The sequence below is a fragment of the Oncorhynchus keta genome, chromosome 14 (assembly GCF_023373465.1).
Source record: "Oncorhynchus keta strain PuntledgeMale-10-30-2019 chromosome 14, Oket_V2, whole genome shotgun sequence".
Lineage (NCBI taxonomy): Eukaryota > Metazoa > Chordata > Actinopteri > Salmoniformes > Salmonidae > Oncorhynchus > Oncorhynchus keta.
Window position 1 is genome coordinate 29,239,457 of NC_068434.1, and position 13,099 is coordinate 29,252,555.

At 43.1% G+C, this 13,099-nt stretch overlaps 1 protein-coding gene across 1 annotated transcript; it reads left to right on the plus strand.

Annotated features, from left to right (window-relative positions):
• The first annotated feature begins 1,728 nt into the window (after positions 1–1,728).
• Positions 1,729–12,863, plus strand: LOC118379344 (alpha-1A adrenergic receptor-like). Its single transcript, XM_052461461.1, has 2 exons — positions 1,729–3,414; positions 11,630–12,863. Exons 1-2 carry the CDS (start codon positions 2,511–2,513, stop codon positions 12,166–12,168), a joined length of 1,443 nt encoding a protein of 480 aa, XP_052317421.1. The 5' UTR covers positions 1,729–2,510; the 3' UTR covers positions 12,169–12,863.
• Positions 12,864–13,099: the final 236 nt, after the last annotated feature.

Here is a 13,099-nt window from a genome sequence, read left to right on the forward strand (position 1 = left end):
CAACCAAGATTTGGAGAGAGTGTTGCGATGTTTGGTTTCTAAGAATCCCTCTTCCTGGAGTCAACAACTCTCTATGGTTGAGTACGCTCACAATTCGTTGCCAGTGGCAGCTACGGGTCTCTCTCCGTTTGAGTGTAGTTTAGGTTACCAGCCACCTATCTTTCCCAGTACGGAGTCCGAGGTCACTGTTCCTTCCGCTCACGCTTTCATCCAGAGGTGCCGTCATGCATGGAGCAGAGCCCGTGAGACTCTTCTCCGGGTGGGGGCGCGCACCAAGGCTAAGGCCGATCGCCACCGGTCGAAGCCTCCGGTATACGTCGTTGGCCAAAGAGTGTGGCTTTCTACTAAGAACATTCCACTCCGATCCGTTTCGAACAAACTTGCCCCCAAATTTATCGGCCCGTTCAGAGTCACCAGGATCATTAGTCCGGTGGCGGTCCGGCTCAAGCTTCCTCCGGCGTATAGGAGAATTCATCCTACCTTTCATGTGTCTAAAATAAAACCTGTGTTTCAGGCACGCATTAACCCGCCGGTCCCGGTTCCCCCGCCGCCACGACTTGTTGATGGGGAACCCACCTTTTCTGTCAATTGTATTTTGGACTCTAGAAGGAGGGGACGCGGATTCCAGTACCTGGTGGACTGGGAGGGTTACGGCCCGGAGGAGAGAAGTTGGGTACCTGCTAGGGACATTCTGGATCACTCCCTTATCGATGATTTCAATCGACAGGTAAATTCGCCTGGGAACGCCAAGAGGCGTTCCTAGGGGGGGGGGTATTGTCACGGTTCATGAATCCACTGCCTCTCTCTCTCTCTCTCTCTCTCTCTCCTCTCCGTGTTTGTGTGGGCGTGGTTTCCAATCTCGGCCTGATTGTCTGCTCCAGCTGGAACCACTTATCTTCCCTTTATATGTTCTGTAACCAGTGTTTCTTGTTGTCAGATCGTTGTTACTTCCCTGAGGTTGTGTCGTGTGTCTGTGCTCTTCTCTCGCCACCCTTGTGTGGATTATCTGCTGTGCTCCTTCCTACCCATCCGGACATACTCCCCTGGATTTCTCAGCACGCTATCATTGGAAGATGCGCCCTAGTCCCTGGGTCGGATTCCGTCTGAGTACAGTCTGTCTGTCCTGTTGCTGTTGTAAACTGTAGTCATTAAACCATCGTTGCTTGCATCTTGCATCCGCCTCTGTATTGTCACAGGGCTAGATAAAGCCAACTTCATACAATTGCTGGGTGGCTAGTAGTATTACAGAGAAACAAAAACCACAATGTTTAACAAAACAATCATTTTCATACAGGACAAATCTGAGGGGGCACGTGCCCCTGTGGGCATGACGCCTCTGCACTTTATTGGTCACTCGTATCCATGGCTGGATCTGCCTCTGTATTCTTCAACCAACATGTCCAATCAACAAAATGAGGCCACAGCTCCATTGATCAGCCAGAGGAGAGGGCATTCTTGAGACATGCTCTCGCTCCAATACAATGGCGATGTATAGGAGACAGCTTTTTGAACAGCTAATGATATTGAAACATGCTGCAGAATGCAAAATGTGGCTGTCTGAACATTTTTATAAGATGCACTTGTCTGATGAGAGTTGATTTTGCATTAAATCTTTTGTGGATATTGGATGTCAAACCAGCTTACACTTTTCCTTACTCGAGCAAAGCATCACTGTGGCTGTTTCTCTTTGTTACAGGGGGAGTCACGCCACAGACACACAGTGACTACTGAACTCATCCACGTCCAGACTGATGCTCTCCCAACATTCAGAAGACTTGCCCTGGGATTGGCCTGTTTTATTCACCTGTAATAACCCTCCTACCTCCTACCCTGGTAAGGGGTCTGGTCTGGAGCTCAAGCTTTAACAGGGAGGACATCGTTCAGTATTCACTTCCAGTTGGACTGGACCAAACTAAAACCAAACTATTCGCATTGATGCTTTTACAGATTTGATATGCTTCATTTCCTCTTCCCACTATTCAACATTTTTTATATGATGCAGACTTGCACTTGTTCACTTTGAACTAGCTATTGGGAAAATCAGAGAGAGGGACCCCAGAAACTATGCCTATGATAATGATCCTCAGTAACCAAATACTACTCTGATAGGTCAGACTGTCGGAGTCAACTCCACACTCCATCAAATATATTTTAGGTCTCCAGCTGTATTATTACTTGTGGTTTAACATCAAGGGTAATCTCAAGATGGATTAGCTTTTGTTTGTTAAATAGCGTTCCTCTGCATACACAATGTTTGTCTCTATCAGTGTTTTAAACAAGCTCATAGCTTTCTACTTTTGATTAATTGTAATTGCCCATTAGATTAAGACAACATGAGTCAAATGATGCTTTGACATGACAGACTTAATGTGATCACTATTTGAATGGCTCTCAGGAAAGTGCCCTGATGTCTTTGTCTTCTCTCAGCGAACTTAACTGTCTGCAGTTTATCTGTCAGTCTACTGTTCAGTACAGGGCAGGACAGTGTATCAATACTATTTAGAGAACAGATGGTTCCTATAGCAGACAACATGAACATGACCCCAGAGCATCCAACACAGAACTGCTCCAACTGCAGCCAGGCGTTTGTCCCAGAGCTCAATGTGGTTAAGGCTGTCGTGCTGGGACTGATACTTGGGACAATTATTGTATGTGGGGTTTTTGGGAACATCCTGGTTATCTTGTCGGTGGTCTGTCATCGACACCTACGAACAGTCACACACTACTTCATCGTCAACCTAGCGGTGGCAGACCTCCTGCTGAGCTCCATCGTTCTGCCTTTCTCTGCCACCTTTGAGATCCTAGGGTACTGGGTGTTTGGAAGGCCCTTCTGCAATGTGTGGGCAGCGGTGGACGTGCTGTGCTGCACAGCCTCCATCATGAGCCTGTGTGTGATCTCAGTGGACCGCTACATCGGGGTCAGCTACCCGCTGCGCTACCCAACCATCGTGACAGAGCGCAGGGCACTGCTTGCCCTGGTTGGCCTGTGGGCTCTGTCCGTCACCATCTCCATTGGCCCTCTGTTTGGCTGGAAAGAGCCGGCGCCAGAAGACGAGTCAATCTGTAAGATCACAGAGGAGCCTGCCTACGCCATCTTCTCTGCTGTGGGCTCCTTTTACCTCCCGCTGGCCATCATACTGTCTATGTACTGTAGGGTGTATGTGGTGGCCCGCCAGGAGAGCCGGGGCCTGAGAAAGGGGCACAAAACAGACAAGTCAGATTCAGAGAGCGTCACGCTGAGGATCCACCGCGGCAACATGGCTGTGTCTGAGGATGAGGCCCTGCACAGCCGCACACACTTCGCCCTGCGTCTCCTGAAGTTCTCCAGAGAAAAGAAGGCCGCCAAGACCCTGGGCATTGTGGTTGGCTGCTTTGTGCTCTGCTGGCTCCCTTTCTTCCTGGTTCTGCCCATAGGTGAGTGTTACCCATTGTACCCAGGCTCCTTACCTTGTCGACCGTGCTCCACAGCTACCATGTCATGCTGTTAATGCCACCCCCTCTTGTATCTATACTTGGCAAAATAATTTATGAGGTTTTGTAATTAAATTGTATTGCAGAGATGGCTGTTGGCGGGAGGGTGAGGGGGGGGAGTGTTGGATGACTCCCAAAATAGATTTTCACAACAGTCTCTGGTGCCGTATCATGCATACCTTTCTCATGTCATACGGTATCAACCATAGAATTAGAACAACTTTATTTACATGTGTAATAAATAGGTTTATGTTATGTGAGGTTGTTCGATGTGGATGATGTAAAAAATTATATTGAGCTATGTGCTATTCTTCCACTAATCAGTATTGGGCTGCATCTGCAAAGATTTCCTTTTATTGATGCCAAATGAAAACGATCTGAAATGAGTAAAATGTTGCATCAGAAAGTGTACACATGCAACACTTCAACCTCCTTCTCATCCTGTTGTTATTTTACCTTTCGTACACAACTGCTTTCAAATATAATTTAACAACCAAACTATTATTTTATGAGTATATGAATACACATACTAATAATGGGGTATTTCATGTGTAACTAATAAAATAAAGTAATTTCAGTAGCTCTTATTTCAGTCCACACAAAATGTTGAAAGACAAGTATAATTGCCCGTAAGCGTTTTCTGATGTTAACAAAGCTTTGAATAGAGTCAGTATTATTTAAAAAATAACACTGATTGGTGAAAGTTTCAGAATAGGCAATATTATCATCTTCACTATTTCACATTATGAAAGAATCGTGTTTACATAACACTTTTGTGTAAAAAATTATTGAGAGGATTTTCATGCGAGCCAAAATACCAGTCTCAAGAAATGATCCTACATTAGAGAGTTGAACTACACACCCACATGCATGCACACAAACACAAACACACACACACACACACACACACACACACACACACACACACACACACACACACACACACACACACACACACACACACACACACACACACACACACACACACACACATTAAAGAGTGAGAGTGATAGAGAGCTACTGAGAGACCTAAAGTACGTTTGGAACACCCATTTAAACTGAACAAAAAGTGTAAAGTGTTGGTTTCATGAGCTGAAATAAAAGATTACAGAAATTGTCCATAAGCACAAAAAGTGTATTTCTCTCAAATGTTAGTGAACAGTTCTCCTTCGCAAACATAATCCATCTACCTGACAGGTGTGGCATATCAAGAAGCTGATTTAACAGCATGATCATTACACTGGTGCACCTTGTGCTGGGGACAATAAAAGGCCACTCTAAAATGTGTAGTTTTTTCACATAACACAATGCCACAGATTTCTCAAGTTTTGAGGGAGCATGCAATTGGAATGCTAACTGCCCGAAAGGCCCACCAGAGCTGTTGCCAGAGAATTGAATGTTAATTTCTCTACCATAAGCCGCCTCCAACAACATTTTAGAGAATTTGGCAGTACCTCCAACCAGCCTCACAACCGCAGTCCACATGTATGGCGTTGTTTGGGTGCACAGTTTTCTGATGTGAACAGAGTGCCCCATGGTAGTGGTAGGGTTATGACATGGGCAGGCATAAGCTACGGACAATGAACACAATTGCATTTTATCGATGGCAATTTGAATGCACAGAAATACCGTGACGAGATCCCGAGGCCCAATGTGAGGACCATTTCTTTTAAGGTATCTGGGACGAGCAGATGCATATCTCTATTCCCAGTCATGTGAAATCCATAGATTAGGGCCTAATTAATTTATTTCAATTGACTGATTTCCTCATATGAACTGGAACTAAGTAAAATCTTTGAAATTGTTGCATGTGCGTTTATATTTTTGATCAGTATACATTGACATGATTAATTCATTCCCAGTTCATTTTTCATTTTCAGACACTCTTATTGATTTGTTATCCAGCCACAGCCTTAAGTGCTTTTCAAATTAATAGTTTGGTTTTTCAAAAGGGCACTGAGGGGTTACTGTAATTTGGGTGTCAGGTGTCTCAGTGATGCAGTGCAGCTAACTCAGGTAAAAGCATTAGGCTAGCCAGGCGCTGAGCTATCATAGGGTTCCACAGATAACAGAGATACTCTCAGCATGGTTGGGTAGTCCCTTTTAGTCAGCCTCTGTCCCAGTCATCTTCTCAGTGTGATGAAAGAGCTGCTGTGATAATGCTGCTGCTGAGAGCTGAGCACACGCTGCCGGACCTGTTAGCTGCTCATATTTCAATAACACACTTGAGCCCCCACTGAGTCAATAAGTCTTCCTGGCATTTGACAAGATAACTGTTTTTTTTCTCGCTCTCTCTTTCTCTGCCTCTCTCCACCGCTCTCTCTCATCTCTCTCTCTCTCTCTCTCTCTGCCTCTCTCCATCTCTCCGTCCGTCCGTCCATCCGTCCGTCTGTCTGTCTGTCTGTCTGACTCGCTCTCTCTCTCTGCCTCTCTCCATCTCTCTATCTGTCTCTCTCTCTTTCTCTGCCTCTCTCCATCTGTCTCTCTCTCTCTCTCTCTCACCACCTCTATCTGGCTCTCCCTTTCTCTGCCTCTCCATCTCTCTCTCTCTCTCTCTCTCTCTCTCTCTCTCTCTGCCTCTCTCCATCTCTCTATCTGTCTCTCTCTCTTTCTCTGCCTCTCTCCATCTGTCTCTCTCTCTCTCTCTCTCACCACCTCTATCTGGCTCTCTTTCTCTGCCTCTCCATCTCTCTCTCTCTCTCTCTCTCTCTCTCTCTCTCTCTCTCTCTCTCTCTCTCTCTCTCTCTCTCTCTCTCTCTCTCTCTCTCTCTCTTTTCCCCGACTTGTCATCAATTGCTCTTGCTTGCAACTCACTTATCACATAGAGGCATTCTCAACAATGTGATCACAGCAGGAAGGACAGATAGTCATCACATCATTGCTTTTATTGAAGGTCGACCTCGGGTCCCCTTCGTGGTTGTTTACAGTTTTCCTCAATTGCTAAAACACCATTTCTGAAACCTTGCTCCATTTCCTGAACACACCGAAAAATAGAAAACACATTGTTCAAATAATACAATTCTCAGGGAGAAGTACATTTTTTAATCTAAAAAAATATTCATATTTTTCCATCCAATGTCTTTTGGTGAATGAAAACATGTTCTATCACAGTAGCTCAAAATTGATCAGAAATTACTACTCTGCTTTGCTCTTGCCAATTTTGTTTTTGTTCTTCCTCCTCCTTGTACCCCTATTTTTACAGTACTGTACCCTGCATCTCACAAACTTGTGCTTTGTCTCTGTGATACTGTAATTCTTGTTCTTTGTTGATATGAACCTGCAACCAGTCAAAATCTATTGAGCAGTCAGTACTGTTAAGAAATGGAAAGCACAATGTTCAGGGCCATACAATTTGTCCATTGTACAGTATGCAGCCTACAATGCACTGTACTACAGTATACACTACTAAAAGGGACAAAAATCAAAGGAGTAAACATGTGATCAATGTGCTTCTTCTTGTCTTTGGGCTGGGTCAGGCCAGAGGACTTCATCGACATCACAAGCGATATTGTCCCTCCTGAGGCAACGGGGGAAGAAGCCTCTTGTGTGCCGTATCCAGCCCTGACATGATTCCTCACCTATATCACCACTGGCTAAATCCATGGCTTGCAGCAGATTTACTCTGGTGTAGGGTTGTCTATCATACACTTTCCATCTCCAAGAGGAGAAAAACTCCTCAATCGGATTCAGGAAAGGCGACTATGGAGGGAGGTAGAAGTTCATAAACTGCCCATTGATGTTAAACCATTCCATTACCTGAGCAGCTCGGTGGAAACTGACATTGTCCCACACTATCACATAGGTGGGAATGGGATTCTCCTTTAGCTCTTGACCCTGCTGCCCTTGAACCTGCTGCTCAAATAAAATATCTCTTAGATTGGCAATAAATCTTAGAAGGTGCTGGGTGTTATATGGCCCGAGTGTAACATGGTGATGTAGAACACCATGGTTGCTGATAGCAGCACAGATTGTGACATTGCCACCTCGTTGACCAGGGACTTCAACAATGGCCCGCTGTCCAATCATGTTTCGGCCTCTCCTTCTCCTCTTTGTTAGATTGAAGCCTGCTTCATCGACAAAGATGAACTCATGGGGTCTGTCCAAGGATTCCAAGTCAAATATTGTCTGTGTAGAAATACAATATACTGTATGTAGGATTTTGTAAGTCGTACAGAGACAGTGCTATACTGTAGAGTACAATTAGGCTTCTGATTCACATACATTGTATGTACTGAAGAGTAATGTCATTCACATAGTATGTGTTAGTACTGTAGACAATCTGGATTACAGTAAATGTTTCTGAATGCACACTTACATGCACATACTGAGCTCGCAGTTCTTTCACCCTTGGTGAGTTGCTCTCAAAAGGTGCTCTGTATACTTGTTTCATTCGCATCCTGTTACGATGGAGGACACGGCCAATTGTGGAAATGCTCACACTGTCGATTCCCTGGAAGTGTGTGTTGTCTTGTATCACTCGTTCCTGGATTTCTCTGAGTCGTATTGCATTATCTTGAAGGACCATGCCAACTATAACGGCCTCTTGCTCCCGAGTGAATACAGCTGTCCTTCCACCTGCATGTGGCAGCCTTGCAATTCTACAAAAAGTAGTTGTGCAGTTACAAAACATATTCATGCAATACAATACATACAATGATTAACTTTACAAATGTCTATTGAAACAGCTGCATATAGTGTAGTACAGTAAATTTGCAATTACAAAAATACAGTAGTATACTGTACCTGTTCTCTTCTCTGAATGTCCTTACAATGGTGGACACAGAAAATCGGCTCAAATTGGGTTGCACTCTAAGTCCTGCTTCCCTCATTGTCAGTCCATGGACAAGAACATGGTCTGTAACTGTTGCTCGAATTTCATCAGATATTTCCACTCTTTGTCTTCCTTTTCCTCTTCGTCCTCCTCTTCCTCTTCCTCTTCGTCCTCCTCCTCCTCTTTCTTGCCCTCCTCCTCCTCTTCCTCCTCATCGCCCACCTCGCATACGCACTCGTCCTCGTCCTCTCACATGGTTTCTTCTATCCATTCTCAGACTTTCTCCTTCCCATCTTCAACAACCTGTTTGCTCTCTGAACTGGCTTATATTGGTTGTGTCGCATCATTTGAAACAGGTTAAATCAATTTTGAGTGGTTGTGTTCAATCAATGACATGTGCTCTCTATTTGTATTTCATTGTTTTGCTGAAAAGTATAAGTGAGATCTGCAAATTGTGTTTTACCATGTGACATGGTTTAAGGTATTGAGAACAGACGGCATAATTATCTAAATGAGTCCAGGCAACTGAGAACTTTGTTCAGCCAATGGGTTTTAGTGTTTTAGCAATTGAGAAAAACTGTAATAAAGAACAATATGGAGTTCAGCAAAAGCACAAATGTGTTCTACACTCACTGCTAGATAGTTTCATAATTCTAGTATAGGATGAATGTGGGAATGAAATACAAATCAAGTGTTTAATTTTTTTTTTCATCTGTCCAACTCCGGACTTCCTAACCCCTCAGGGTTCAGATTTATTATACTCTCTCATGCTCATAAATATAGCAAGCGCAACAGAGGGCTGGGTCTTCTTGTTGGCTATTCTACTCCCTAACCATGCTGGCTGCCCTTTCTAACAAAACCATGAAGGCATCAAGGACAACATGTCACAATTTTATCTATTATTATCCTGTTAAATATAACGATTTTCCATGTAAGATTGATTGTGTTAGGCTGGGGATGGTTATTTTTGTTTGCTTGTTTTATTGGGACAGCCTTTATAAACGAACCCTTGTGGGGATTTGAGTGGGTCAAAAGGTTAAGGAGGCATATCACTGTCTTGGCAGTGTGTTTATTTTGAGACTGGTTTGTTCTTGCTTCTTCTTGACATTCCAGGAGCCATTTCTGAAGGCATGACCAAGAGCATAGCAACGGTTTACTCACATGTTCACAAGGGTAGTGGTATTATGCACCCTTCCCGCTGTTGCTGGGGTTGTTAGTCAGTAGTTGCTACGGTGCCAGCAGCCATGTATCTTTGGTATTGTTATCTTAAATCATTATCAACAATATGAATCGTATTTGGTGGTGGTGGTGGTGGTGGTGGTGGTGATTCTGATAATGACCTACAGTACTATATCAATAGTATCCTTGTCGTCCTGAATGTACAGTATGACAACGTCTCTCTTGGGAAGTAAGCACATATCTATTGGTCCTCCATTATTTATTGCTCAATCTATCTTGTTTTCCTTTGCTATTCATCACTATAAACCCTCTGTTTTCTTTAAAAAGCATGTTTTGCGTCACTGTCTTTTTATGGATTCAACATTTTATAGACAAATGAGGCTACTTGAGTAGCGACAATCTTAAATGTATGTAGTTCTGTCCTCAAGCTGTTATTTTCCATTAATATTCTGTATTATTTCATATTTTATGTTTTGTGTGGACCCCAGGAAGAATAGCTGCTTCTATTGCAACAGCTAATGGGGATCCTAATAAAATACCAAATACCAATCAAGTTCCCCCTTAGGAGGTTTTAGGCTCCAAAATGTATGAATTCAGTCAATAGCAGAGTAATATAATTATTGTTGCTCGTTGCACAGTAGGAGTCATCTGAGATGTACTTAGCACGGAATCATATCACTCAAACTACCTCCTCTCTCTCCTCTCTCTCTCTATCCATCTCCACATCACGCTGTCATTTTTCATTTTTGTCTCCGACGGCCTCTCCAATAAAGAATTTCACAAGACAAGCTCATCCCATCCTGCCTTTGAAGATAGATGCTCAATTTCAAGGCTATCCAAGACCTCAGCCATTTAATTATTTTAATAGAAGATGACTCAAATAAAAGTGAAAGTCACCCAGTAAAATAGTACTTGAGTAAAAGTCTAAAATTATTTGATTTGAAATATACTTAGTATCAAAAGTAGATGTTATTGCTCAAATCTTGTTAATTATTAAAAGTAAAATGATAAATCATTTCACATTCCTTATATTAAGAAAACCAGATGGCACAATGAATCATTAAAAGAATTACGGATAGCCAGAGGCACACTCCAACACTCAGACATAATTTACAAACTAAGCATTTAGGGATGTTCTCTTGATAAGTGTGTGAATTGGACCATTTTCCTGTCATTGTAACAAGTACTTTTGGGTGTCAGGGAAAATGTACAGAGTAAAACTACATTATTTTCTTTAGGAATGTAATGAAGTAAAAGTTGTCAAAAATATAAATATTAAAGTACAGATACACCCAAAAACTACTTAAGTACTAGTAGTACTCTAAAGAACTGGAAAAGTCTGCATGTAATGTGTATCTTAAACCATTTCCTCTACTGCACTATTAAGTGTGCAGCTCACACACTCTCACACTTTCTCACATTAGTCCCTCTAATCAGAAGCAGCAGGATTTATGAAGGCAATTTTAAAACAACAAATAACTTGACATTGGTAGCTCTAGAAATATGATAAAACTATAAATTGAACCCAAGTGGAAATAAATGTGTTTTTCTCAACACAGTCTTTGGCTCTTCTGTTGAGTGTGTACCAAGTTACAGCTTCTTTCACACGTGATCAACATTAACCCTGATTGGATTAAGATGTATTAGGAATGTTATAAAGTATGGCACAAAATCTTAATGGAAATATGCTCCTCTATTTGTTTCTTCTTATCTGATGTTGATATCCTGATTTACGTAGTCATATCATCAACAAAGACCCTGAAATAACAATCTGGGTTAAACACTTGTTGTTGTGCATTGTGTTGTGATAAAGAGCTCAAGTATGTTAATCAGTTTTCTTCCCTTTGTCTGTCTCTCTCTCTCTGTCTGTCTGTCTGTCTGTCTGTCTGTCTGTCTGTCTGTCTGTCTGTATTTCTGTCTGTCTGTCTGTCTGTCTGTCTGTCTGTCTGTCTGTCTGTCTGTCTGTCTGTCTGTCTGTCTGTCTGTCTGTCTCTCTCTCTGTCTGTCTGTCTGTCTGTCTGTCTGTCTGTCTGTCTGTCTGTCTGTCTGTCTGTATTTCTGTCTGTCTGTCTGTCTGTCTGTCTGTCTGTCTGTCTGTCTGTCTGTCTGTCTCTGTCTGTCTGTCTGTCTGTCTGTCTGTCTGTCTGTCTGTCTGTCTGTCTGTCTGTGCGTTCGTGTGTGCGTGTGTGTGTGTGCGGCCTATTATAGGTTCCATATTCCCAGCATACAGACCTTCGGACACAGTTTTTAAGATCACCTTCTGGCTAGGCTACTTCAACAGTTGCATCAACCCTATCATCTACCCCTGTTCCAACCAGGAGTTTAAGAAGGCCTTCCAGAGTATTCTGGGAGTGCGCTGTCTGAGAGCCCAGTCCAGAGGAACTCATCACCCGGGTCCAGCCCAGGTTCAGGGTCATTCTCTCACTCTGAGACTAGATGGCCAAGGTGAGCCCTCCTGCTTCAGCCCCTCCTCCTCCATAGCCCTGTCCCGCACACCCTCCTCTAGGGATGGCAGGGAGTGGAGGGTATTCTCTGGAAGCTCCGTGGCAGGGTCTGGGACAGTGGTAGAGACAGGACGGGCTAAGGTGGCCCAACTGTGCGGTAAGAATCTGCTGAAAACCTGCTGCTGCATCAGAGACAGGAGCTTCAGCCAGGGGCCCAGCCATCCCCAGCCCCCTCCACACGGGACTTTGCCCATCATTAAGATCCACCAGCTGTCTTTGTGTGAAAATGGAGAGGCTGTATAACCAGAGAAAATAAGTGATTTGGATCGTCTCTGGTATGAATGTACTGTAGCTCCTCACTCTTAACCCTAACAATGATCCACCCTCAAGGTCCAGCACTATTAAAGGAAACTGAAGCGAATAGTGAATACATGTCTCTGCACAGTGGACTTTACAAGGATGGAATAGTAATAATAGCTGGAGGAGATGGTGGAAATATTATAATATTTGTAATATTCTGACTGCAGTTACACAATGCCAGTGGATTTGAATGAATGACTGAAGAAAAGTTTGTTTTTGTACACTAAACCAAGGTTTTACCTCGAGATGGTTCTACTTTTTAAGACTTGAACATTAATTCCCCCCGTGCCCATTCTCTCGGGCAGTCTTTGCCACTCTTCACACTTTACTATTCAGTTGATTTAAATAGTTTAAAAAAACAGTCTAAATTACTATGCTAAGAGCAAACTATTTCCCCCTCCTTTTTCACAGGGAGATCCGTCATTTTACTGGGACCTACACTTTAGTTACATATGTATTATTTATTCCAGATATTCCTGAGAAGATACTGAGGTTTGTGAAGGTATTTCATGAAAGAGCCAAATTGTTTGTTCCTTGGGTAATGTTTACAAGTTTTAACAGGTCAAGTCTGTACATAGGTTATTGATGGTAATGTCACGTTCTGACCTTTATTTCCTTTGTTTTGTCTTTATTGGTCGGGGTGTGAGTTGGGGTGGGCAGTCTATGTGTGTTTTTCTATGTTGGGGTTTTGAGTTCAGACCCACAACTCAAAAGTGAAACCCAGGCTACCTAAGTATGGTTCTCAATCAGAGTCAGGTGTCGTTAGTTGTCTCTGATTGAGAATCATACTTAGGTAGCCTGGGTTTCACTTTTGAGTTGTGGGTGTTTGTTTTCCGTGCGTGTGTTTGTTGCCACACGGTACTGTTTCGGGTTC